Consider the following 26,414-nt stretch of genomic DNA (forward strand, 5'->3'; position numbering starts at 1 on the left):
TGTGTGGAAATGGCACAAGAATGCTTGACCTTTGTCCCCATGTGAGAAGGATGATGATGGATGGCAAGACAGGTGCAGGCCATTTACAGACATCTTCAATTCTCTTCTTGTTTGTTGTTTCCTGAATGTTACAGGATTGTTGTACAAATGGTAATGTACTAGTGATCACTAACATAAGCCATGTGTGGTAGTTCCTTACCTGTGTGATACTGGTGAAAGCTAATGATACTTAGTTTCTTTTGTTTTAAATGAATCAGTTTCCTAGGTAGCCAGGTTTTAAAGATGTATATCTCTGCATACAAACATAATAACTACTTTTAAAAAACTTGCAAAACATAGAAAGGTGAGACTTATAAATATCTCTTGTGTATGTAATGTGTGGTGTAATTGGATGTGTATATGTGTGTTTTCATGTGTGTGGGTGCATGCGTGTCCCTGCTGCACATGCATGTTTGTGCATAAGCAGTTGGAGGCCCCAGGATGATGTCAAAGTCCTCTTCGATTCTCTCCACCTTATTTATTCAGAAGGAGTCTCTTGGTTGAAGCTATAGCTCACTAATAAACTTAGTTTCTCTAGCCAGCTTGCTCAAGAATCATGTCTGCTTTCCTAAGCACTGGGAATTGCAGGTGGGCTGCTATGCCTACACAGTATTTATGTAGGTGCTGAGGATCTAAACTTTGATCATCAAATAGGCACTTTATCCACAAAGTCATCTCTCTGGGCCCTTACACTTAATGATATCTTTAAAAAACATACATTCAGTGCTACTATTTGGGACTTTCTGCCTCTGATTATATAAATGATAACCACATTAAAATATGGTAGCCAGGGATTGAGATTTAAGAGCACATTTCTCCAGACTTCCATGTATGCTCATCACTTATTTGGTGAGTAGATAAGGGCATACACAGTGTGATTATTTATTACAGGGCATAATGGTTAGTGTTAATTACCAACTTGACAAAATTGAGAACCACCTGGGAGATGGATTCTGGGCATGCCTGCGGGACATCATCTTGATTGTGTTAATTAAAGTAAGTAGACCTGCCCACCATGGGTGGTACTGCTCCCTATGTGGAACTGTGGACTATAAAAGGAGCAGAGCAGCAGAATGCATTTGTTGCTGTCTGCTTCTGACTGTGGCCATAATCTGACCAGCTACTTGAGTCCTATTGTTTTGAGTTCCCTACAATGAGGAGCTGTACCTTGAGCTGCAAGCTAAAACAAACCCTTTATTCCCTAAGTTGCTTTTGTCAGTGTTTTATCCCAGCAATGGGGGAAAATTAGAAAACCAAAAATCACTAAGACATACAGATGGGGTCCACATCAAAAATCAGCTCAAGTTCGAAAGCTACAGACCAGGACAGCTGCAGATGTGAGACTTCCATTGTCCTGAGATTGTATGTGATAGCCTCCTGCTATAGATGTCAGCTGTCCAGCAAAGTTCCCAGGAACCTCAGCTGGTTAGAGCTCATAATGGTTGGATATGGCAGCACCCCCAGTGTCAAGTGAGGCTGTTCTCCTGCTCTGTTAGTCCTTAACAGCTGGGACACACAGCTTCCCAGAAGCCAGGATGAATGGCAGATATCTTTTGGATGAAGCCAAATACTTTCTACATGATACTTCAAAATATTTATTTTATTTTAGCATTTATAATTACTTAGATTACTTGCTTCTAGAAATTTAAATAATTTCCATTTCTCAATCTCATGCAAGAGAAAACTGCCATAGAAAGCACCTTTTCTTTGTTCAGGTAGGAATATATATTTTCAACAATTCCAATACATATTCTCAAATACCTTTTAGGAAGGCTTTCAAATTTGGATTGTGATTTTTAAGTGTCTTTGACCAACTCTGTACTTAAAAATTCAGTGCTGCTTCCATAGTAAACACTCACTGCTTTAGCTCTCAGGTGCAAATTTGTTATTAGTAAGTTTAATCATCCTTAACCTTTCATTTGCAGTATTTCCTTTGTGAGTTGACTGTTTCCTTTTTATTTTGGTGAATCAAAATTTCACATGTCTTCAAAAAATGTTCTAAAGAAACCTTCAGATACAATAATCTACAAACCTGTTTCAAAGTGTATGATGACAGTAAATATCATTAATCTGCAATACAGTCTTTTAAATTATTTTGAAAGTTTTGACATCATAGTAAGAAAATAGTTCTAGATTCTTGCTTGTAGAGTTTAAGATTGTAGTTTTACTGGTAGATTTACTGGCTTTTCTCTCTCCGTTTCGTTTTAAGTAACCCAAGAACAATCAAATGAGCTGATACTTTTCAATTTGATTTTTCATAGAAACATAGTTCATGTATCATTTAAGGCACTCACTAAGCAACAAGTTAAGTGTTGTGGAATAATCTTTTTGTACACTGTGATGATGTGTCTTTGCCAAGGCGCCTTTTGATTGCTTTAATTAAGAGCTGAATGGCCAATAGCTAGGCAGGAAGAAGTTAGGTGGGACTTCCAGGCGGAGAGAGAGAGAGAAGAGAGGAGATGAATCTAGGCACGAGAGAGATGCTAGAGGACACAGAGAGGAAACAGGAGGTGCAAGATGGAAGAGAGTAAAAAAGGCATGAGGCAAAACGTAGATTAATATAAATAGGTTAATTTAAGTTGTAAGAGCTAGTTAGAAACAAACCTAAGCTATTGACTGAGCTTTCATAATTAATAAGACTCCATGCCATTTTTCTTTCTTTCTTTTTTTTTTTTTGTGAGCTAGTGGCCCAAAGGAAAAGCTGTCTACAGATAAGAGTAGACAGCATCCAACTCTGAGAAAAGGAGAATAAAGAATATGAGTAATATAATAAAAATAAAATGGAAAACATCATTTTAAAACCTAGGGTGAAGTGATATAGTGTCTATGCTGGGAGGCTAAGGCTGGAGGATTACAAGTTCAAGACCAGGGTATACTACGTGGCAAAGCCTTGTCTTGAAGAAACAAGGGATAGAGATGCAGTTCTGTGATGGAGTGCTTGCCCCGTGTATGCAAGACCCTGTGTTCAGTGTCAGCACCCCTCCCGCAAAGGGGAAGACAGTCTCAGCCTTAAGTACCTTGCATCGAGATGATGTGGACAGCAATGCACTGTGAAAGTCAGGGTCAGACTCAGCATGAGGACAGCAGAAGCACAACCAGCAGTATAGGGTAAGGTGGAGGACAGACTAACCGTGTAGCGTTTGATCGCATTTCAAAGTTAAGGGAAGCTGTAACTGTTAAACCCCTTGAAACACCAAATTACAGGGAATTTAAAGTAAGTACAAATTTATTTTAACTTCAAGGAGAAATGGACAAAACCAGGCTTGTATTGTGAAATTTTGAAGCCATTTTAAATCGCTAATGGGTTAATAACAATAAATATGTATGGATAATAGTTAAATAACAAATGTCATTATTAAAACCATATACTCTGAGCCTTTCCTGAGCTCCTTCCTCACAGCTGTGACAAATCCCTATCAGAAACAGCTTATGGAGGACATTGCAGAGTACAGTCCTCCATGCAGGGAAGCATGGGCAAGGGAGCTGCAGAGGCAGCTGCTTGTTCTGTGGAACCAATCAGGAAGCAGACAAAGCTCAGGCAGGAAGCAGAGCAGGGTCTGTAAGCCTCAGGTCTACCTCCAAGGCAGTGTATCTGTAGGTCTCATGTCCAAAAGGTTCCACAGCCATCCCAGAACAGTGCCACCAGCTGGTGACCAATGCTTAAACACATGAGCATGTAAGGGACATTTCACCATCAAACTACGACTCTAAAATAGAGAATATGAAATATTTAAAACTGCAGTGTCATAGGTTACAAAAAGAAATTGTGTAAATACATGAAGTATATTGTGTAAACAAAGTGTCATCACACCAGGGTTTATTACTAGGTGAGTCTTCTGTTATTCTTTGCTTTCCATTGGTTCAGTTGCCCATGGCCAACTGTCTAAACTAGTGGTTCTTAACCTTCCTAATGCTGCGACCCTTTAATATAGTTCCTCGTGTTGTGGTAACCCCCAACCATAAATTATTTTCATTGCTACTTCCTAGCTGTAATTTTGCCACTATTATGAATCGTTAATACTTGTGTTTTCCGATGCTCTTAGGTGACCCTCCATGAGAGGTGCAACCTACAGATTGAGACCCACTGGTCTAAACATTAAGTTGGGAATCCCAGAAGCAAGTCACAAAATGTGAATTGTGCACCATTCTGAGCATGATGCCGTCTTGTTTCTACCTAGAGCATTAGTCTGCCCTTACCATATCTTGTATAGTTGCTTAGTAGCCATTTTGGCTGTCAAATGAACCCCATTTCCTCCTTGTTTATATATAGAGTTCAGTATTGTTAGCACTTTCAGGCATCCTCTGGGCATTTGAAAGCATTCTGTATGGATGAGGGGATCTCTGTGCCATCATTGCCATCATGAATTTGAAGCAGAATGAAACGTAACTTTATTAAAAAAAAAAAAAAGAGAGAAAATAATTATTATAATTACTTACTTTTCTGGGTTTTTGGTTTTTTGAAAATGCTAATAAGGAAATACTTCATTGTATAATTAGTGGGTAAATAATTACAATTATTGAGCAATGCAGTAACATTTTAGGAAATTAAGAAAATCAAATTTTTTCCTAAGGCATAAAGTGAAAATTAGTAAGAAATTAGTAAAATAGAAAACATTTAAAATCCATATCAAATTGCTGAGAACATTGTGACTGTTCCTGGGGTATCAACAACAAAGACACCATTCCAGTTCAGTCCAGCTTGGTGAGCCAGTGAATTGATGTGGCTCCTTACAGGGTCATGGGTTACTCAAAGGCAGCCCCATCATAGAGAAGGCCACTTCTTCCTGGTGAGGACACACAAATGCTGCATCCCTGAAGCCCCTTGTCTAGCTGACAGGCAGCTCAGCCCATGAAAGAAAGGCCTTGGAAATCTGGTAACATCTTGAGCTTTCCAATCCTTGATATTTTCATGTTATGAGCCTTCACTGGGAGAAGTCTGCAATTCAGAGGAAAAGGCAACACAGCAGGAGAATTGCTGCGATAGAACTGTCAGTACAACTGATAAGCATCTGTCATGGAGAACCACAGGAAAAATGGCAGTCAGATGTTCGTTGTAACCTACTACATGTGCTTGTTTTCATTGTTGCAGATAAATATTTTGGTGCTGAGGATGTAATTAAGTGGTATTGTACATTTATCACATTCAAAGCAGTGGTTTTGTTTTTGAAAATAGAGATGATCCAAGTAGAATAGAACATTTGATCCGTCTGACAATCATGGGGTGGGGTGTGTGTGTGGCAACAATAAAAACAAAAGAAAAGGGAAAGACAAACCTTGAAATAACCCACCAAATATGATGATCCCAGACATTTTAAAACAACTTTTAAAATTTAACTAGAAAAATACAATGCTTGGTTTTGAGACTAATGTATGGTATATGTGTATGCAGATAGCATGATAAAACCCATTACTTTTATTCTAACCTAAAAATTAGCAATAAAAAGAAAAGTATGTGAATTATGTAATGAAATAGTCACAAAGTAAATGTAGCTCCTAGTCCATGGGAACAGATGATGTGAGACTTCCTCAAAACTTTGTCTTTTTTTGCTGCACTGTTCTTTATAGTAGGGATGTTTTACATATTCTTTCATTATTCTTACTTACTACAATTTTGCCTATTGTTATACATTTTATAACTGAGTTTGGATTGTGAATGTTAGGAGTAAAGAAAAGGTGGTTATTATCAAGGCTTCTCCTAGAATAATGCAGAGGACTCTAAGGGAAAACCTAAAGCTTTTCAGAGACTTCTAAATGCAGGTAAGTGGAGGAAGGCTTCCCGTGGAGAGATGCTTCATATGGAGACATGTGTCATGTGGAGAGACACAGTTTTTGTAGAGAGATGGTTTCTTATGAGGGCATGCTTCATGTGGACAGACGTCATATGGAGCAGTGTCTCCTATGATGACATGCTTTACAGGGAGACGTGCTTCATGTAGAGAGACACTTCTTATGGAAAAATGCATCATGTTTCTGGATAAGGAGAATCAGCATCATGAAGATAACAGGAAGCCTCTGATCATGGTAGGATATACCTGCTAGTCATATGTAATATTCTTTATGAGGCTGAGGAGATTTCTGTGTGCTAAAGCTTTTTATCATGAATGGATGTTGAGTTTTGTTAGATACTTTCTACATTTGTTGAGATGATTCTACAATTTTTCTCTTCTACTAATATATAAAATTGTGTTTTATCATCTCTATGTTATACCAGACTTGCATTTTTGGAATACACTTGGCTTTGATGTCTGTACTGACTCTGCTTGTTAGCGGTTTCGTCAGGGTTTTCCATTTAGGTCCTTGCTTGTACTTTCCCTGTGATGTTCTTGCTAAAATTTGTTATTGTGGATTTATACAGGCCTAGTTAAGTAAGTTGAAAAGCATTTCCTTATTGTGATCTTTGAAAGAGTGTACACAATTATAATTTTTATTCTTCAAAGAATCATGAAATTTACATTTGAGTTAGTGAGCTTACAGCTGATGACTGGATCAAATGAGCATGTTAAGTGCCAAGGAGAGAAGAAAATGCAGAAGAAAATGGTAGGACAAGTGCTTGAGAAGAGCCAAGGGCAATATGGGAAGTTCTGACTAGATGTCTTACCAAGGTGCCAGACGAGTTATATGCAGATTTACTAATGAAATCAATGTGGAACTGAGAGGAACATGGCTGAGGAGAACTCACTCAAAAGCTCAGAAAGTTGTCTCTGTATATAAATGGTTACAGTATGGTAAATGCCTTTCCCTTTGGAAGTAGAAGGACAAATTATTTCATAAATGGGGCTAGCTCAACTGGTATCTTTCTTGCAGAAAAATAAAAGGATTTCTGAAATGACTTAAGGTAATAACATAATGAATAAAGTAATAACCATCTTGGAGAAAAATCACATGTGGGTACTGGGTGCCAAACCTGGGTCCTCTAAAAGCATAATGACCTCTTAACCCCTGAGCCGTCACTCATGCTCCAAGAAATATCTTAATAAAGAAAGATGTGAAAAGGATTTAAATAAGTATTTTATAAAGATCAAATTAATTGCTCTGTAGACTAAAGGAAAAGGCTTAAGTTTATTTGTAGTCAGGGAAATGAAACAATGAATACTAGAAAGTTTTAAGGTATCTGTTGCTAATACATTTGAGAGGAAACATTGCCATACCTTGTAGGTATTATTTTTTTCCTTGTTGTATTGTTAATGGAATAATGTAGTTTCTGCTAGGTGTACCATGGTAAATTTGTTTGATCTGCTCTTGAGATACCATTGACTGCCTTAGCTAGTTAGCAGGCCTTGGATCACACGTAGAAACTGAAGCTTCATTTTTCCTAATGTGAGATGGAGACATCTCTCCTAAGCTCACCACTTTCTTCAAAACTTGACTATCAAATAAAGCATTGACCCCATTTTAGGGGCCAACAAGTGAAATTCAGGGACTACTTGGACAGGCCATGGCCCTTTTAGTAACAAGAATCTAGGAATAGAGTACACAAAACTTGGCACTGTATGGGATAAAAATCTAGTTCTGATTTATAACTTGCAGTATAAAAGGCCTTATAATGGAGTCTTGGCATTGGTTGCCTTCAGCACTTGGATTTAGTTTTGTAGGTGTTGGATACACTGTCCCCTGGAATTTTCTGCAATGGGAAGATATTGTGATCTTTGTGCATTTCAGTACAGTCATGTATGGGTTTTCAAATCCTTGATATGTGTTACTATGATTTAGGAATTGAATTTTTAATTTTATTTAATTTTCAGTAATATAATCTATATGTTTTTATTGTAACCCTTGCCTTTTTAATGGCTGAGCCGTCTCTCTGGCCTCAAATATTATTTTTATAGTTACTTGTGGACAGTGCTGTATTCATCAGAGGAAGAAAAAGTAGGCCACACCCACCCATGAAGATGTATTTTAAACCAATTATAGCAGATGCCAGTTAAAATACAGTGAGAGGTCCATATAGCTTTTACTTGCCAAGTGTAAAGTAGATGTAAAATGTTTGATGGAAGATCAGAATGGAAGATGACTAACTAGAGGAATTGTTTATCCCCATAAAGCTGTGGGGCTGACCTTCAGGCTGGTGCTCAGCCCAGTGGCCATGTTCTGCTCAGTGCTTTCCCAGGGCTGCCTATCTTTGTCTTTGCATTTTCCTTACTGACTCTGCAGTGCTTCCCATCTCCAGGCCTTTCTCATAGCCGTGCACTGTAAGTCAGTCTGCTCTTATTTCTGCTCTGGTCCTTTAGCGTGGGCGTCAGGTCATTCTCCTGTAAAGCAGACCGACCACCTGTCTTCAGTGACCTTTTCCTTGACTAACATGCTAGAAACTTTTCAAGCTAGCTGATTTTTCTTGGACTACCTATCAGAATATTGTGCAGTGATTTAGGGATCCAGATGTGAAATGATTCTATAGCCAGAATTCTTGGGAACGTGTCTCAGCAATCAGTCAGTATGTAGCCTTTGTAAAGTGTGAGGGTCTTATTGTGCCCTGACCTTTCCTTAATGACTGTGAGAAACTTTCCTGTTGAAGATTCAGCATTCTGTTTTGTGTATTTCCCTTTATCTCATCAACAAGGCAAATGGGGTAATTTTAAACTCTACATGTGTTCTTTTGTTGTTAACGGCTATGGACTCGATTGCTTTTTCAAGGCTTGCTGCTATGGAGCTTTGTGTCAGGTACTTGGAACCGGTCATTATTTAAGAATGAAAGCAAAAGCTATTGTGTGATGCTGACAGTGGTCACTGAGTTTTGACTTTATTAGAAAACCCCTATATGAATATTTTAGTAAGTAAACAACTGGCTATGTAGAGATTTAAAATGCAATTGTTATTTAATTTTTGGAAAATGCATCAAAAGTGGAATATGCTTAAATTTGAAATTATTTTAAAGAGGAGGGGGATACAAAATTAATTAATGTGATAAAAGCTAAGATTTTCCTAAACAAAATATGATGAACAAAGTAAAAATGAAATGTTGATCTGGTTATTCGTTAGGGAACAAACAGATTGATGAAACAAACTAAAACAAGCAAAAAATGAATTTATGTGCTGACTTTCATTTTTACATTTGTTTGTGTGTTTTGTTCTTTTAATAGATTGTGCTTGGGAAAGATAAATTTAAGGGTATAAAGTAGGTAAAACATATGAAAAGAATGTAAGATTCTGAGAAGTAGTATTTTCACTATGCTTCGGGTATTTGAAAGAAAAGTTGTGGACATCGTGGGTTTCTGCGTTCACACTGAGTGTAGGAACAAAGCTGTTTGTTTTATGTATTTGAAATGTTAACATTTTCATCTCAGAACAAAGTACACCTTAATTCATGAAGCTGATAAACAATTCATGTCATGTCAGTTTTAAAAAGAGCAAAGATATCAGATTGTTGAAATGTTGTCCTAAAGTTTTCCATGCCATTTTCTGTTTGTGTTTAATAGAGTCCTGTGAAGATCAACCAGATTAGCCTGGATGAAAGTGGAGAACACATGGGTGTGTGTTCGGAGGACGGCAAGGTATGTGAGAAGTGGTCACAGGGAAGTTGCTTGGGCAGTGAGTGCTGGATTTCACCCATGCGAGGGATCGGATGCTTTCTACTTGCTTTACACCTGTGAACAGAGAGCCTTGATTATTCTTTTTCAATATTGGACTTGCTTTTGATTGCTCATAATTAAAATAAAATATATTTTGCCCAAATGTGCCTTAGGAAAAGTAATTACAAGAATGTCAATAATCTAACTAGTATTAAGCTGATTAACAGCTGTGGCATGGTGACGTGCCCCCTTAATCATTACTGCTGTGCCACTTGACTCCAGTGACTAGTCTGCAGTTCCTGCAAGACAGTAGTTTAATGCTTTTCTGCCATAAATCCACAAAATTGGATTTTGTGGGCATGATTTCTGTGGGCTGGTGGTTTTCATTTTAACACACAAGTTATGAATGTTACTCTTGAATTATAGAATCTTTTGATAAGCAATCATAGTTTATCAGAAGAATAAAGTGTCTTACAATGGCCACATTAAATAAATGTAAAATCAATATATGTACAGTTTTCTAAAAACCTGGCACCTACTTCCTGGACCAAGGACATACATCATTTGTGCAGCAGATAGCTAACAACTATCAGTGCTTCTTGCTGATGGTATGCTGTGACATTTAGTGGTTGTGATGATTGATTTTCCACTTGCAAGAATATCTTCTTTGTTTTTAAGTCGATGGAAGTCTTTTCTAATGTTCACTCGCAGTGATAAAATCCTAATGCAGAGTATTTAAGCCACTTCTCTAAAATACCAGTTTAAGAAGAGAATGCATTAAAAATCATTATATAAGTTTATGCATTCATTAGTGAATAGAGATTTCCTAATCTAATTTTATACATTTTTAAGTGCTCTGAATTCAATGGGCCATTAAGATGAGTAAATTAAAAACAATATACTCAGTGCAAAAGAGGATATACCCATCCCTGTCTCTCAACAGTGCGACACCCATGTCTGTCTATCAACAGTGTTACAGCCATTGATCTGTTAACAAAGAGCAACACCACATCCTCTTGACATACACAGATGCATTTTATTTATCTCAGCTTCATCTTGCCCCAAAAGTCTTTTAAAACACAATTAGAATGCTACTAATTTTCAAAGAGTACTGTCAAGGTTTATAATACTTTGTGAAATTCTGAAATGAACAAATGTCAAAGAAAGAGTTAAGGGAAGTGTTGGTTTGTGTGGAAATTGCAAAGAATCATCTTCACAGTTGAAACATTCCTGTGCGTGTATTTGTAAAGAAAGTTAATCTTAATTTTCTTTACTTAAAGGCCTAATTATTTCTGAACTTGTAACAGATAGAAGTTTCTTTAAACTAAGTGGGCAAGTATTCAGTTTCTCAATTATAAACATTCATTAGGGATTCCAGCACTTGCACTGTTGAAGACTCATTAGTAATGTGTCATAGTGGAATCTTTTAATTACTCTATCTGCTATGCAGTGTGATGGCCTGAGAGTTCCCATTGCATCTTTTTAGCAAACGTTATGCTTTCCTGGTTTAGAAAAAGTGTATATTTGTCTTGTTTTTGTGTAGTTTCATGATAGTTTTGAAGTGTTTTTCCCACCATCTTTTCTTAGCATGAATAGAACCATAAAGAAATCTCTCAGTACATGTATTTATGTACGTCAGCCCTGCCCAGTAGTCAGTGTTGTGAAAATTGGGAGGCTGTATAAAATGATGTATGAAGTGGTTAGCTGCCATACGAACAGAAGGGCTTCACCGGGGTCACGTGTGTCTTTCAGTGGTTGTTATGGTTTTTGCTTTCACTGACTTGCTAGGACTCATGTTCAGGTACTTATATTTATTTCACTGCTAATCTTTGATACCCGCATTGGTTTTTTAAGTCATCATTCTGATAGTTGGTTAAAGTTTACTTGTACATTCACTTTGTGCTCAGTTCTTTCTCATGGCTTCTCTGTGTTTAAGCTCTGCATTTGAGATACACAGGTGTACAGAGTGTTTGTGTCTGTAGTTTCCTTTTGGTGGCATGGATTTATACACAACCTTTAGGATAAGGTTTCAGGATAGGGTATATTTTCTCATCTGTGAAGGATGACTTCATATAGAGCATACTAATTTAACAAAATAAATTCTGGGTTGATAGATTTTTCTCCCAGATTTTAGAGATAATGCCCATTTTATTCTGATACCTTGTAGTATACCTGTTGGTCAGCCTACTTTTGCTCTTTAAAAATCTTTAAAAACAACTTTTGTCCTTCATAGTTCAGCTCATAATAATAGTAATAACAAAAACAAAAATAATAAATATGGCCTTTGTAATCTGGTTGCTATCCTACGTCTCAACTCTTATCTGTTGTCATTAATTTTGTCTGGAACACAGTAACTCTTTTAATCCATATATTAAAGTGTTGCTTTCATTTCAGGAAAGTTTACTTCAGTTATAATTTTCATTATTACTTCAGTTCTATTTGTTTTCATTTCTTCAAAGAAATTCAATAATATGAGGCTGGAGGCAGTATTGCTTAGAGGCAGAGTGTAACCATATTCCAGCTGCCTGGGCTGGCACCTCACTCTGCTATCTTAATGGTGGTGTATTGCCTGGTTTCCCAGGTATCTTCCTTGCCTCAGATGGATTATGTGCACAGAGCGAAGCCCACACAGGGAACCTCTCTGATCCCCACTCTGATGTGTAGCCACTGTCTATTTCCAGGCTTTCATTTCTAGCCCATTACATTCTGTACTCTTTCTTACTTCCATTTTTCTACGTAAACTTTTGCATGTAGCAAGATGAATGGACACGTGGTATCATAAAAATGCATGGGTTGTAAGAAAAAATGGGATGATTGAGTTACGCCTGGCGTACTGTCATGTTGGTCTTGTCCTTCTGCTTCTCTGAGGTGGGCAACTTCTTTACTTGTTTAATTGTTTTGCTAGTTGGCTTTCCTTCCAACATCAGTTTTATTTTTTCTCTTTGGGTGTGGATTTGTATACCATTTTGCAGTTTTAGTTTTTCTTTGGGTATCAGGCAGCATGGTCTCGGGATTCAGATTTGAATTACACTACTGTGTTTTACATGTTGCTAAGTAAGCGTAGTTTTCTTTGTGTCTCAGATTGTCTCCTCCTCTGTAATACCTGCCTACTCCTGACTACTGTGAGGACTCAATGGATTAACTTTCATCACTTGGGATAGTACCTGGTAGAGAAGATCCATATGGTAGCCGTTAACCCCCCTTCTAATGGCAGTCACCATCACTTCACATCACTCTGCTGTAGTTTCAGAGATAGGTTTCTTCTTGTTGAGGTTTCCAAATAGCCTTTGGGTTTTCCTTTGGCTTCTGAGTACTATTAAGCCACGTTTAAATGCATTGTTTTTTCTCCCTTTGAGTCTTTGGAATGGTGTTCTGCAATTTTTAAGACATCAAGTATGTTTGTTTGCTTTTTTTATCTATCCTAGCAAGGACCATGTTAGCAAACAGATTCAGTGCCTGGCTGACTCTCGATGGGCCTGACTTGGTATTTTTGAAGTTGTATTAGTTACTTTCTGTTGCTGTGATAAAAACAGTGGCCAAAACTACCTTGGAGAGGAAAGGGCTTATTTGGTTGTGTCATTGTCTATCATTGAGGAAAATTAGAGCAGGAGTCAACTAGCAACCTTGAGGTAAGGACTGAAGCAGAGGCTGTGGGAGAACACTACTTACTGGCTTTCTTCCCAGATGGCGCCTCATGGCAATGTCTCAGATGTTCTGCCTTGGTGAATAGGATGGACAACAGTAATCTCTCCTTTTACTGTCCATGATAAAAGGCCAGCTCACGAGAGTGCCTTGGTCATGCCTCTTGACCTGATATTATTTGAAGCTGGGAGAATGGTGTAGTACTTTGGCTACCTCAGTCATAGTTCCTGTATATGTGGCTGGCTACTGCCTAGTGTTACAGTTGACAAATGATAGAATTCCATGCTAAAGTTAATCACACACCCTCCTGTTTCATTCATAATGGTAGGTAAAGTATATGTTCCATAGCTCTGTGATACTCATATGGCTCTCTGGGTGTTAGTTCATGAGCACTCCTGCAGGACTTTTCAGTATATTGGCTGTAAGATACATGTAGGGAATTCTCATTCATTTATTTACTCATTTGTTCTCAGTCTCAGTCAGAGTCAGTCTCTCTCTCTCTCTCTCTGTCTCTCTCTCTCTGTCTGTCTCTGTCTCTCTCTCTGTCTCTCTTTCTCTCTCTCTCTCTCTCTCTCTCTCTCTCGTGTGTGTGTGTGTGTGTGTGTGTGTGTGTGTGTGTGTGTGTGTGTGTGTGTGTGGCTGTCTGTCTGTCTCCCTCCCTCTCCCTCCACTCTCTCCTCTTCCTAGAAGTTTTTGTGGCAGGTTATTAGAACTTCTGTAGAAGATACCATTTTCAAAAGAATGCTTTCTGTTGTGACCTTTAATTTTATAATCTTTATCTTAACCTTGATCTTTCTAGAAGTCAAAACTCTGAGCTGTCATTGACCAATTCCCTTTATAGATTAGTATAATCTTCAGTGACCAATAGCCAGATAAATAAAGAGGAATATAGAGAGGGAACGAGGACTGTTTTATTAGCTTTAGTAGTGTAACTTGTGAGCCTGTAGCTTAGGATAGACCACCACTGAAATGTAGTACAACATCCAGAGCTTTACTGAACACCACTGTGCTGACACTGATATGGCTGAGGTCTCCATGTGTTTCTGTGTGTTCAGTTAAGCTTACTGTTAATAATGTGGACCTGGGTTTTCCTTGTCTTGTTTTATAGAAAGGGTCTCATTTTGTAGCTCAGGCTGGTCTGGAACCTGAGAGTCTCCTGCCTCGGCCTTCCAAGTACTGGTATTACAGATGTGCGCCTGGCTTTACCATCATTCTTATCTGCTCCGTCACCTGTAGTGGTTCCTCTTTCAGGGTTCTTTAACCATGAGAAGAAGGCACTGCTTCTGAAGAGTTCTGAAGGACAGTGCTGGGGGTCAGGGCCTGGTTCTCTCTGTTCCCTTTGTGTTTGTCACAGTTGGGCTTACTGTCCAATAAATAGGTTCCCATAGGATACAGTGCTGGCCTTCTTTAGTAGACAGTTGACCTCTCACCCTTAAAATGATCGCTTCAGTCCATGAGAAGGAGATCTAGTTTGTCTAGTGTGAGACTGCCATCACTCTTCAGGGATTTAGCCACCTATAATCAGAGGTAAGGTCTGTTAAAGGTTTAGAGTTGTTAACGAGTTGTAGCAGTATGTGACTGTTGTGTGATATTTTGTTAGTGTTCTGATAAATAAAGCTTGCTTGGAGATCAGAGGGCAGAGCTAGCCACTAGTTAACCATAGAGGCCAGTTGGTGGTGGCACACACCTTTAATCCCAGCACTTGGGAGACACATGCCTTTGATCCCAGCATTTGGTTCCCAGCGTTTAATCCTAGCATTGTACTAGGAGATGGAGACAGGAATATAGGGTGAGTGGAAACAGGATCCCCCCCAATTTGGTCTGAGGGTTTGTAAAGGTAAGAAGTCCTCTGCTTCTCTGATCTCTTAGCTTATTACCCTGATATATGACTCCTGGTTTTAATTGATAAGACTAATTAGGATCATGCTTCATGTGACCTAGAACTGTGTTGTCAAGATACTGTGCTGAAAAGGAAAGAGTTTGCAGAGGACCAGGTTCAACTCCCAATACCTACGTGGTGGCTCCCAACCATCTGTGACTCCAGTTCCAGCGAGTCTGACTCCCCTCTCTTCTGACTTCCTCAGGCATCAGGCATGCATGTGATGCACATACATACACTCAGGCAAAACACTCATATACATCTAAAAAAATCTTAAATAAATGAAACAAGTATGACAAATTTTTTTTGTCCATTAAAAATGTAAACATAATCATGATCTGTGACTCATTCTCACCTCTCCTTCTGTGGGCCTCATTCACATGTGTGAGTTAACGAAGATTTGGAAAGAATGTCTGCAGAAGTGCTGTTCATAAAAGCCCTGCTCTAGTGCTGAAGCAAGTGGTCATCAGTGGAAGGAGAACGTGAATTGTGACGTAGTCGCACATTGCCAACTTCACAGCATCACCAAAGAACCAGCTGCTGCTGTGTGCTGCGGTGTACATAAAGCTCACAGGGTGGTTTGGGAAGGGGCAGCAGGGAACGGCACATGCTTCCATTTGTGTGAGACTTGAATGGCAGTGTGACGTGTGCACAGCGATAGGTCCCAGGGTGGCGGTGGGTTTCAGGGTGTTGTTGACTGAGAAGTGTGGTGGAGGAGCTCCTTGGAGTCTGGTTTTTTGATTTTCTTCCCCTTTCGGTTTCTCCTTTCCTTCCTCCTTTGCTCCTTCCCTCCCCTCCACCCTCCATTTCTTTCTTTCAGTTTGTTTTTCCCTAGGTTGGACTCAGACTCATGATCCTCCAGCCTCAGCCTCGGAGTGTCAGGATTACACTCACATCTGGCTTTCTTGCTCTGCTAACGGTTGAAGAGTCCGGTTTACATCACAGATGTGTCACACTAACGTCTGTGATTTTACCCCTTAGTTATGCGCGTTAGACCTAATTTTATTTTTTGCTGTGTTTGTGCTGTGACCAATTTAAAAACTGTGGGGAAGGCCAGGCGGTGGCGCACGCCTTTAATCCCAGCACTCGGGAGGCAGAGACAGGCAGATCTCTGTGAGTTCAAGGCCAGCCTGGACTACCAAGTGAGTTCCAGGAAAGGCGCAAAGCTACACAGAGAAACCCTGTCTCAAAAAACCAAAAAAAAAAAAAAAAACCTGCAGGGAAACATAACTGAACTGGTCAAGACAGCTTGAAAGTAAACAGCCATGAGGGGCAACTTCAGTCCTTCATTTACACATGACTGTAATGAGTTCATTTAGTTCATTCTCTTGCCACATCTGTGTATGTGTGTATGCATGTGTGTGTGTGCGTGTGCATGTGTGTATGTCTGTGAACTATGTATATATGTATGATTCAAGAAAGGAAGTTCCTTTCTCCTTATGGGAGGAAAACAGATCCATTAGCCTGTGGGAAGTTCATAAAAGAATGTTAGTAACCTGCCCATATCTATTTCATTTCTGAAAGTTAGTATCTGTTTTTTAAATTGGGTGGATAAAGGGAACTCTATCCGTGTGATGCTTATGAAAGCTTTTATTTTCATTTTTTACATTAAAATATAATTAGACTATTTCCCCTTTCCTCACTCTGTCTCCTCCATGTACCCCACCCACATGCCAGTCATAGCTTCTGGCCTCTTGTTCTTGAAGATACTTGTAAAAGCTTCATTGCCACAAAGTGCTCTACACTGTTGGGATAATTTGTACTGGGCACTTGATATGGGTCATGATGACTTGGAATCATTTGAATGTCTCACTTTTCTTTTCCTTCTTTCTTGTTTTCTCTGCTAATGTGGCTCTTTCTGTTACTGTCATGATGAACTGATGTGATGTGTTCACTTCTCAGGTACAAGTATTTGGACTCTATTCTGGAGAAGAATTTCATGAGACTTTCGACTGTCCCATTAAAGTAAGTACTTAGCAAGTTTTCCCTCATGAAGGAGCTTTCACCGCAGATGAGGATGACTGTAGAAATGGATACACTGTCCTGTTACACCAGTGTCTGCTCAGTCCATGGTGTGTTGGTGAACCTTGAATGCTGTGACTGAGGCCAGATGTAGAGTTTGTGACTGTGGTCTCAATCTGTGTTCTGGGAGCTTTTATTAGAGTGGCTGAATCACACACACCATTCTGACAAAAGAGTGACGAGGTAAAAACAATCTTAAAAAAATTCTGAGCTAAAAGAAGTCATGTTTAGCTGCTTTTGGTTGGTAGCGTTGTGTCTTGTTTTTGAGTGACAACTTCAGAGGTTGAGTGATATCTGGCTGAGCTTTGATACAGAGATGGGTACAGGTGGGAATCAGTCTTCCATGTGGAAGAGCATATTAGAAATTGAGAGGCCAGATAGTTCAAACTGTGTCCAGTAAGTAGCAGAAAGTCTTGCCTAGATGTACATGGACGACTCAAGAGGCAATAAAGGCAGACTAGAGCAGGGTGGGTCTTCAGACTAAGGAATTTGGTTTCCAGCTAATAGATTAGTAAGTGCCTAAGAGCAGGACTGGCATGAGGGAGCCTGGCTCCAGAAGGACTAATGTGTGACTGTGCAATAGACATGGCAGGGAGAGCAGCTGGAGAGACCGCTCAGGGTAAAGCGTCCGTGTGCTCTTCAAGGAGTAATTTTCCTCCATGTGTTTATTCAGACATTGATTGGCCAGTAGCAGAGGGTAGATAAGATCTGACATGTGTTTTAGAAAGCTGAATTTGCCAGGGAGGAAGGGGATTTAAACAGGAGAGTCCCTGGGAAAGAGACAATTTAGAAGGCTAATGTAGTGTACAGAACAAAGCACTGTGGAGCTTGGTAAAGGGAGCAGTTCTGAGTGTTCACGATGGAGAAGTGCATTGAGACAGTTTTGAAGAGGCAGACACTGCAGCCTTAGTGACAGCTTGGCTGAGTGAAGTCAAAGATGGGGGCGCTGAGGGCAATTCCAGTGTCCTGCTTTAGTAATGACTTGAGGAGATCTCACCAATTATTCAGGTAATAATTTGAGAGAAGGCATTGCAAATTGGCCAGGAATTTAGGGAGCTGGCATGTGTCAGACGGTTTTACAGAGGGTTTAGGAACAGGTGTTGGCCTTCTTGGTGGACATTGTCCCTAAACAGTTGGCAGCTAGAGGTGAGTTTGAGGAAGCCATTTTTAAGGATATTGGTGTGAAAAGAGAAGGTTGATGTGGATATTCTGGAGTTCTCAAAAGATTGAAGTAGAAATAGAAATAGCCACTAAGTCAAGTAGTGGTGGCACGCCTTTGATCCCAGCACTCAGGAGGCAGAGGAAGGCAGATCTCTGTGAGTTTGAGGCCAGCCTGGTCTACAGAGCGAGTTCCAGGACAGCCAAGGCTACACAGAGAAATGCTGTCTTGAAAAACAGAACAAAACAAACAAACAAACAAACAAAAGCCACTAACCTGAGAAATGAACAGTTTTTAACAAAGACTGCAATGTCAAGAATAGAGGGTTTCCAGAAGGGAGAGGGCAGTGGTGTTAAAGGCAGCCTGGAGATGGAACAGACTTTGTCCAGTGTTTTGAATGGCAGCTGTGAGCTGCTGATGGCCTTAGTGAGGACAGCTGCCAGAGCAAAGGGAGAGAGTCAGACTGCCAGGAAACCACCACTCTTCTTTTAAGACATTTGTTCATAAAAACCATGTCATCTGGCTGGTGGAAAGAATGGGAAGTAAAAAGGGAAAGTGTGCAGAGAAAATTTCCATGGACTACGTTTTGGTTAACAGTAAGGGTGAGTAGAGAGAGCGAAGACCAAAAGGAAACAGTACTTGGCAGAGCAGCGCTGAGCAATGAGATTGGCAGTGTGTGTGCATGTGTGCGTGCGTGCGTGCGTGCGTGCGTGTGTGCGTGTGTGTGTGTAAGGTATTTTTGAGAGGAGATGCTCATTGCATGTTGTGAGAGAGCATGCAAGATTCTTTAGAGATTTTTAAAAACTTGGAGAAATGTAATGTGTGTTTCTGTGTTGGAAGATAGGATAGGACAGAGCTGAATCGAACACTGACCTACCAAATAGGAATGTTCGAAAGAATGAGAGGATGTATGCTAAACTCTGGTGATGACAGTGTAGAGAAATCCATTAACCTGTCCCATGGAGGAGGGAAATGTATTGGTTAATTATAGAAATGTAAAGTGTATTCAACTGAAAGTTAGTAAAGTTTCTGATTTTATGGATAGTTGGAGATAAAAAGGTAAGAGGGGAGAAATTTAGATTCAAAGAGAGCGAGGCTGACTGGAGTCCCTGGACCTTCACTGCTTTCCTCCCTCGGGACAGTGGTGGATCAGCCTCCAGAGAGTCCTGCACATGGCCAGGTTCTCTGGGTTCTTCTAGGCAGTAGACTTAGTCACCAATGGTTGAGAAATCACACTTCTGTGGTCCCTCTGGCTTCGTACCTGTAGGGGGTGAGTGTGCTCAGAGCACCTCACTCAGCCAGAAGCTAGAACCCCTTCATTCTTGTGTAGCTTGATTTTTGCTTCAGAGGAGATAGTTTATCACACAAGAGCAAGACTAAGATGCTGAGATGTCCTCAGCAGTACACAGCCTTACCTAAATGCATTGCTTCCTGTGGAGATCCAGTGTTTAGATCATGCTGCTCATAGTGAACAGAGGGCTCAAATGTGCTCCTGTGACTTCTAAACTGGGCTGGGGTTCTTTTTCTTTCGTAGATCATTGCTGTGCACCCACAGTTCGTGAGATCCAGTTGTAAGCAGTTTGTGACAGGAGGGAAAAAGGTAATGCTGGGTGTCTCTGCTAGGATGCTGGCCGGTGACAAATGGTGGCAGAATGAAACTGTGAGACTTTGATCTCTAGGGACTTGCAGCCTCGGTTAGCTCACTACCTTCCTCTGAAGTAGGTAACACCTGAAGTATGAAAATAATGGCCTGTCCACACACACAAAAAGAGGCAGCATTTCAAAGTAACAAAAAACGATTGAATTAGGGATTGCTCCTCCTGTTTGTAACAAACCTCCTGTGGGCTGAGGTAGTGTGAGGAGAGTTACTGCTGCTCTTAATTGGTATGTTCATAGCACATTGTATGATTTCAGTGCTCCTCAAAATAGTGAGCAAGTAAAACTTTCCTCAACATCTTTCTGTTTATAGAACTAATGAATCCTGAAATTAAAGAATCATGGTGATTGTATGCCAGTTGTTTTCTGTTTTATTTTCAGAGCATTTTTAAAGTCTTTTTAAATTTTTTTTTATTTTTTTTTAATAACAAACACTATCACATATAAGAAATGAAAATACTACTTGGTATACAGCTCTTGAAAAAAGAGGTAGTCTGAGGGATTTCAGTAGTGATGTAGCTGTGAGATGGCAGCTTTGAGACCTGCATTCCAAAGCATCTAGAATGTCCCATGGTGTGAGTTACTTGTCCTCTCCCTGTGCTCTTGTAGTATATAGAGTGGGGTGCTAGGAAAGCACACCGTCGTTCCCTCTTTATTGTCAAGGCTCTGTGGCAGACCTGGGGACCCATTCTATGGCACAGAATCTAGATGACACCAGCTCTGATTTCTTCTCAGGAGTTACCCATTCCCTTCCCCCCTTCTAGGCCATTGCCATCTTTCGGTTCTAGTCCCATTTACCTTACACAAGATGTTTATGCTGTTAGTAATGGGAATCTAGCCTTAGTCTGACATTCCCTGCCTCCAACAGAATTAAATCCCTTCCTTGTCTCTGACAACTTTGAGGGAGACTAATTTTAAAACCCCTCTTATTTCATTATTGAACAGATTTTGGTTAGGAGATTTTGTTTGCATAAATTCACTTCACTTTGACTACAACCTATGCCCTTGGCTAGAATTCAGTGAGGATAAAGTGTTAATGATCTGTTGCCGTTCTTAAATGTTACTTAAGACAGGATGCTTGTATTAATAGTTTGGAATCTAAGAGCTCAGAGATTAGGTGCTGTTGAGGATCTAGGTAAGCACTCAACGAGTTACATCCCAGCCCAGGTATTGCTCTTGAAACATTCTTGAGCTCTCTTTAGGAGGCCATTATAAAGTCTCTAATGTGTTAGGAGTTTTATGAAACATGGATGTATTTTTTTATCTGAAGAGTGTGACATGTATTTTAGTGATTTGTTTCCTTGTATCCATTGAGTTTATTATGTAAGTCTGCAGTTTGAAAATGGTAAAATGTTGCATTTGTTTTTATAAACTCTTATGACATCTTTAGTTAAATGATATTTTCAAAATTTATTGGCTTGGTGTGGTTGTTTAAATCTCTAAAACATTTCTTTGTTCTGTGCATACAGTACAAACATTTAAAGATTGCCTGTGCTACATGCTTTTCACATTATTGTATTTTATTGAAATGGGTGTATTTAATTGAAGATATGGTTTTATTATTCATTTATTTACTTACTTACTTTGATACAGGGTCTCTTGGAATTAGTTATGTAGACCAGATTGGCCTTGAACTCACAGAGAGCTGTTTGTCTCTATTATCCAAGTTCTGGGACTAAAGGCATTCACTACCATGTCTAGGCTAAGAAGTATATCTTTTATTTTTTATTTTAAAAACTATTTTATGTGTATGGTGTTTTGCCTGCATGTATATCTATCTATGTACCACATGCATTCCTGGTGCCCTCAAAGCCCAGAAGATGGCATCTGATCCCTTGGAACTAGAGTTACAGATGGTATGAACCACCACGTGGGTACTGGGATTCAAACCTGGGTTTTCTGGAAGAATAGTGCTATTCTTCAGCACCTTGATTTTTTTTTTCTTAAGTAAGAAAAAAGGCTTTTATAGATGTTTTAAGTATTGACTGTTATTTGTGATTAATTTCATTTGGAAAATGTTGGCAGACTTTCAGGACTTACTGAGTTATAGGTGTTTATAAACCTTGAAACATGAGGAAAGCAAAGACTACATTGGTCCAAAGGCAAAGTCTTATTGTTTTTATTTATATATTTATTTATTACTTATTTTTTTAATTAAGATTTTTTTCATTCATTTTAAACACCAAAGATCCCCCTTTTCCCTCCTCCCTCCCACTACCCCCAACAAGAAGGCAAGGCCTCCCATGGGGAGGCACATTCAGTAGAGGCAAGTCCAAGTGCTTCCCCCTGCCTCAAGGCTGTGTGAGGTGTCCTATCATAGGTAGTGGTCTCCACAAAGCCTGCTCATGCACCAGGGATTAATTCTGATCCTACCGCCAGGGGGCCCCCCCAAACAGATCAAGCTACACAACTGTCTCACCATGCAGAGGGCCTAGTCCATCCCCATGCAGGCTCCATAGCTGTTGATCCAACTATTCATGAATTCCCACTAGTTTGGTTTGGTCATCTCTGCAGGTTTCCCCATTGTGATCCTGATACACTTGCTCGTAGAATCCCTCTTCTCTCTCTTTGACTGGATTCCTGGAGCTCTGCCTGGTATTTGACTGTGTATCTCTGCATCTGCTTCTATCAGTCATTGGAGGAAAGCTCTGTGATGACAATTAGGGTATTCACCGATCTGGTCACTAGGGTAAGCCAGTTCAGTTCAGGCACCCTCTCCACTATTTCTAGTAGTCCAAGCTGGGGTCATCCTTGGGGATTCCTGGCAGCTTCCCTAGCACTGGGTTTCTGTCTATCCCCATGATATCTCCCTCTATGATTAAGAAAGTGTGGTACATATACACAATGGAGTACTACTCAGCAGAGAAAAATGACATCATTAAATTTGCAGGCAAATGGATAGAACTAGAAAATATCCTGAATGAGGTAACCCAGACTCAGAAGGACAAACATGGTATGTACCCACTCACAAGTGGGTGCTAGATGTAAAGCAAGGGATAACCAGACAACAACCCACAACTCCAGAGAAGGTAGCTTACAAGGAAGACCCAAAGAGGGATGCACGGATTGCCCTGGGAAAGGGGAAGTAGATGAGATCTCCATGAGTAAACTAGGGGTGCAGGGTGGGCAATGGAGGGTAGGGGATAGGGGATGAGAACATAAGGGAATGGGATGGTCGAGCAGGGATGGAGTGGGCAGTCTTATTGTTTTAACTGGAGTTTTAAACTAGAACCAGAAATGAACAGAACTAGTTGATGAGTCCAGCATTTAGCAACTATTAATAACCTTACAATAATCATATGTCATGGGCACCAAGAGTCTTCTGTAAAGAGTGGGAACCAGTCACATAGAAGAAAAGAACAATAAAGGCAAATACTATAATTGAGAGGCTTGAGTCAGAAATAACTTGACATTCAAAAACTTAGAGAATGCCCAGATGGAGGTATGATGTGGAGCAGAGGTGATTTTACAGGTAAGAACACTAATTACACACTTATCTATTCTATAGACCTTTACAGTATGTGCCAACTTCTATAAACAGGGTTGAAGTGGCCCATGAGCAGGGGATGGAGAAGGCAGACAGGAAAGTGAAAGTCTGATATTAAGATATGTGGACTATTCATAAAAATAGTTAGTCATCTTATTTAATATTTTAGTTTTTAAAGTACTTTTAAAGGATTGATTTATTTATGTATTTTATATACATATGAGTGTTTTGTCTGCACAGCAGAAGAGAGCATCAGGTCCCATGGGACTACAGTTATAGATGGTTTTGAGCCACTATGTGGGTGCTGGAAATTGAACTCAGGACCTTTGGAAGAGCAGCCAGTGCTCTTTTGTTTTTAGGTTCTCAAGGTAACTTCTTAGTAGTTGAATATTGTAGTTGAGTTTATGGACTTCACTGCTTGACATATGAGCATAAAAGCTTATTCAAAATTCTGTTTTGTTTCCATGTTGAAAAAAGAAAGAAAGAAAATAAGAAGCTCATCTTTGAAAAGTGTCATCAGAGGCAGCGCTAGCACACGGGAACCAGTGGATTTTTATCCAAATAGGAAGAAATCTAATAAATGAGCAAAGACAGTGAGGTTCCACTGTAGACATAAAGCTGCCAAGTCTGGATGCTTTTTTCAGTTGTAAGGTTTTCTCTGTTGGCAAGATAAACAGCTTTATACAACCTTTACCTTTGAACTCCAAAATACATTTCAGTGATAACTGATTCTACTTCTTTGACAAATTATTAGCTAATTGTGATGATGTTTGCAGTGAAGTTTATTTGTAGAAGTGAGATAGTCAACTGCTTGACATTGTTGCAGAATCAAATAAAGGGATCTGGGTGTGGACACAGGTTGCTTTATATGCTAAAAACCATCAGTCAGCAAACAGGGAAAGGACCTGTTTGAATGAAATGAGGACAGTCACTTCCCTGTTCTGGGCTGGAGGCTTTGTGGTGGTTTTTGTTTGTTTGTTTGTTTGTTTTGGGGGTGATGATGAAATAGTTGTATCATATCTTGACTGTAGGCTTCCACTGGTGATCTGCAAATAAAAATTGCATTTGAATATTCTAAGGATGATCCAATAAAATAGATTCCTTAAAATACAATTTTAACAACATTTTCAAGATTATTTTGTTTTTCCAGCTTTATTGAGGTATATTTAACACATATAGTTCAATATGAGGATTTGATCAAGCATACCTGGTTCTCTCATGTAGTTATATTTTCTTATATGTGATGAAAAGACTTAAGATCTAGTCTCAGTACATTTCAGTCATCCACTTATTAACTATGGTCCCTATATTGTACATTGGATCCTCAGAACTTACACAGCTTGAGGTGGAAAAACGTCTGCCCAATGCCCAACACCTCCATTCAACCACCCCAGCTGTAAATGTTTTCAGCAGTGCGATTGCCAAGGAGCCTTTCATCCTGCTGGGATCACTAAACACAGAGTGCTTCTTTATCCTTTGATCAGATGGGACCCAGATATTTTTAGGGTTTAAGGATTTAGACATGAGCTATGTACAGTGTATGCACAGTCCAAGGACGTGACTGTGCAGGATAGTTATGAACATTGTCCTGAGATGGCCATGGGCAGCCTGTACCATCTCACACAGTTCTTCCATTATACTCTTCAGCTGAGCATTTGTGAAGAATTAATAATATATGCTTGAAGACTTCCTGTCCAAGTCAGTATTAAGTCATAGGACATCACTAAGTTTATGTGCTGATGATTTATGTTGAACTGCTAAAAAAAAAAAAATCCCCTTTTTCTTCTATATACTGTATTTCAAGTTGTGTTTCCATTCCTAGAATTTCACGCTGTCAGCAGATCAACACTGTAGAAACACCAATTAACAGGAAGTAGAACACAAATGTAATCTTCACAAACCATTTTTCTCAATCATATAAAACCAATTTGTAAATTAACTCCATGGCAACGTATTTTGGTAGAGTTTTCTGTATCTTCTATACTGGTTGAGGGTAAATATAGAAATCAGTTTCTTAAACTAGTAATCACTTAAGTCACAACATTGACATTTTATTTTTTCATTTATACCAAATGTCAGTTGATTTCCTGGTGTCTATATGTAGGATTCCCAGTCTTTGATATCGACAGTGGATGTGGAATGTGGGAAGGGTCCATGCCAGCTTCATTTTCTTTTATGAATCCCTTGACACAAGGCCATCAACTACCCATTGAGAAGACCTTTCTGCAAGGAGTTCAACTAAAATTTCCACATATAGTAGTTATCTTTTGGTGCATGTGTATATGTGCATGTTCACATGTATGTGTGTATGCATGTAATTGTGTCTGACCATGCAAGTGGAGACCAGTGGACAAACTCAGCTGTAGTCCACTTATTTTTTTCTTCCTTCTTCCTTTTTTTTTTTTTTTTTGTTTTGTTTTGTTTTACAAAGGATCTCTCACCTGCTGGAACCTCACTATGTAGACTGAGATGACCAGTCATTGAGCCTCAAGTAATTGGCCTTCCTTTGATTCCCCACTACTGGAATTAAAAGCATATGGTTGGCTTCTTTTGTGTGGGTTCTGGGGATCAAACTCACACCTTTATGCTTAAAAGACAAGCACTTTGCGGCTGTACTCCAGCCCTTTCTATGTGTGATAATATGTGTATTGATCATAGCACCTCCTTGAATCCTTCCCTTCCTGAAGCAATCAAGCCACTGTCACTTCTTATTTACTGTATTTCTCATTGCATATTTGAGTAGTAGAATTGCCAGTTAGTGGAGAGATGCTCATCATGTTTTCTTGTGGGGCTTAATACAGATTGACTGTTATTAATATTCCTTCCCTTTCTTTCAAAGTAGGGCTGAATAAAACGGGATTACAGGTACAACTGTTGTTAGTGTCACTCATACAAACTAGCGTGCTCATTTCAAGGACTACTCAGCTCAGATCTGTTTCTTGAGCACATCTTTGTGGAGGGTTCCAGGTAATGTTATTGCTTGCACACTGTATTGTGACAGTGGGTGGTGGTTTTTTCAAAAGA

At 39.5% G+C, this 26,414-nt stretch overlaps 1 protein-coding gene across 1 annotated transcript in view; it reads left to right on the top strand.

Moving 5' to 3' along the window:
* The window catches only part of Vps41 (VPS41 subunit of HOPS complex), a 166,266-nt gene that overhangs the window by 59,589 nt on the left and 80,263 nt on the right, over positions 1–26,414 (top strand). Inside the window, exons 5-7 of the mRNA XM_006988909.4 lie at positions 9,453–9,527; positions 16,969–17,031; positions 19,782–19,847. Of these exons, the coding sequence (XP_006988971.1) occupies positions 9,453–9,527; positions 16,969–17,031; positions 19,782–19,847 (204 nt within the window). The remainder of the gene's footprint in view (positions 1–9,452; positions 9,528–16,968; positions 17,032–19,781; positions 19,848–26,414) is intronic.

Source organism: Peromyscus maniculatus, chromosome 5 (assembly GCF_049852395.1).
Source record: "Peromyscus maniculatus bairdii isolate BWxNUB_F1_BW_parent chromosome 5, HU_Pman_BW_mat_3.1, whole genome shotgun sequence".
In the NCBI taxonomy this organism is placed as follows: domain Eukaryota; kingdom Metazoa; phylum Chordata; class Mammalia; order Rodentia; family Cricetidae; genus Peromyscus; species Peromyscus maniculatus.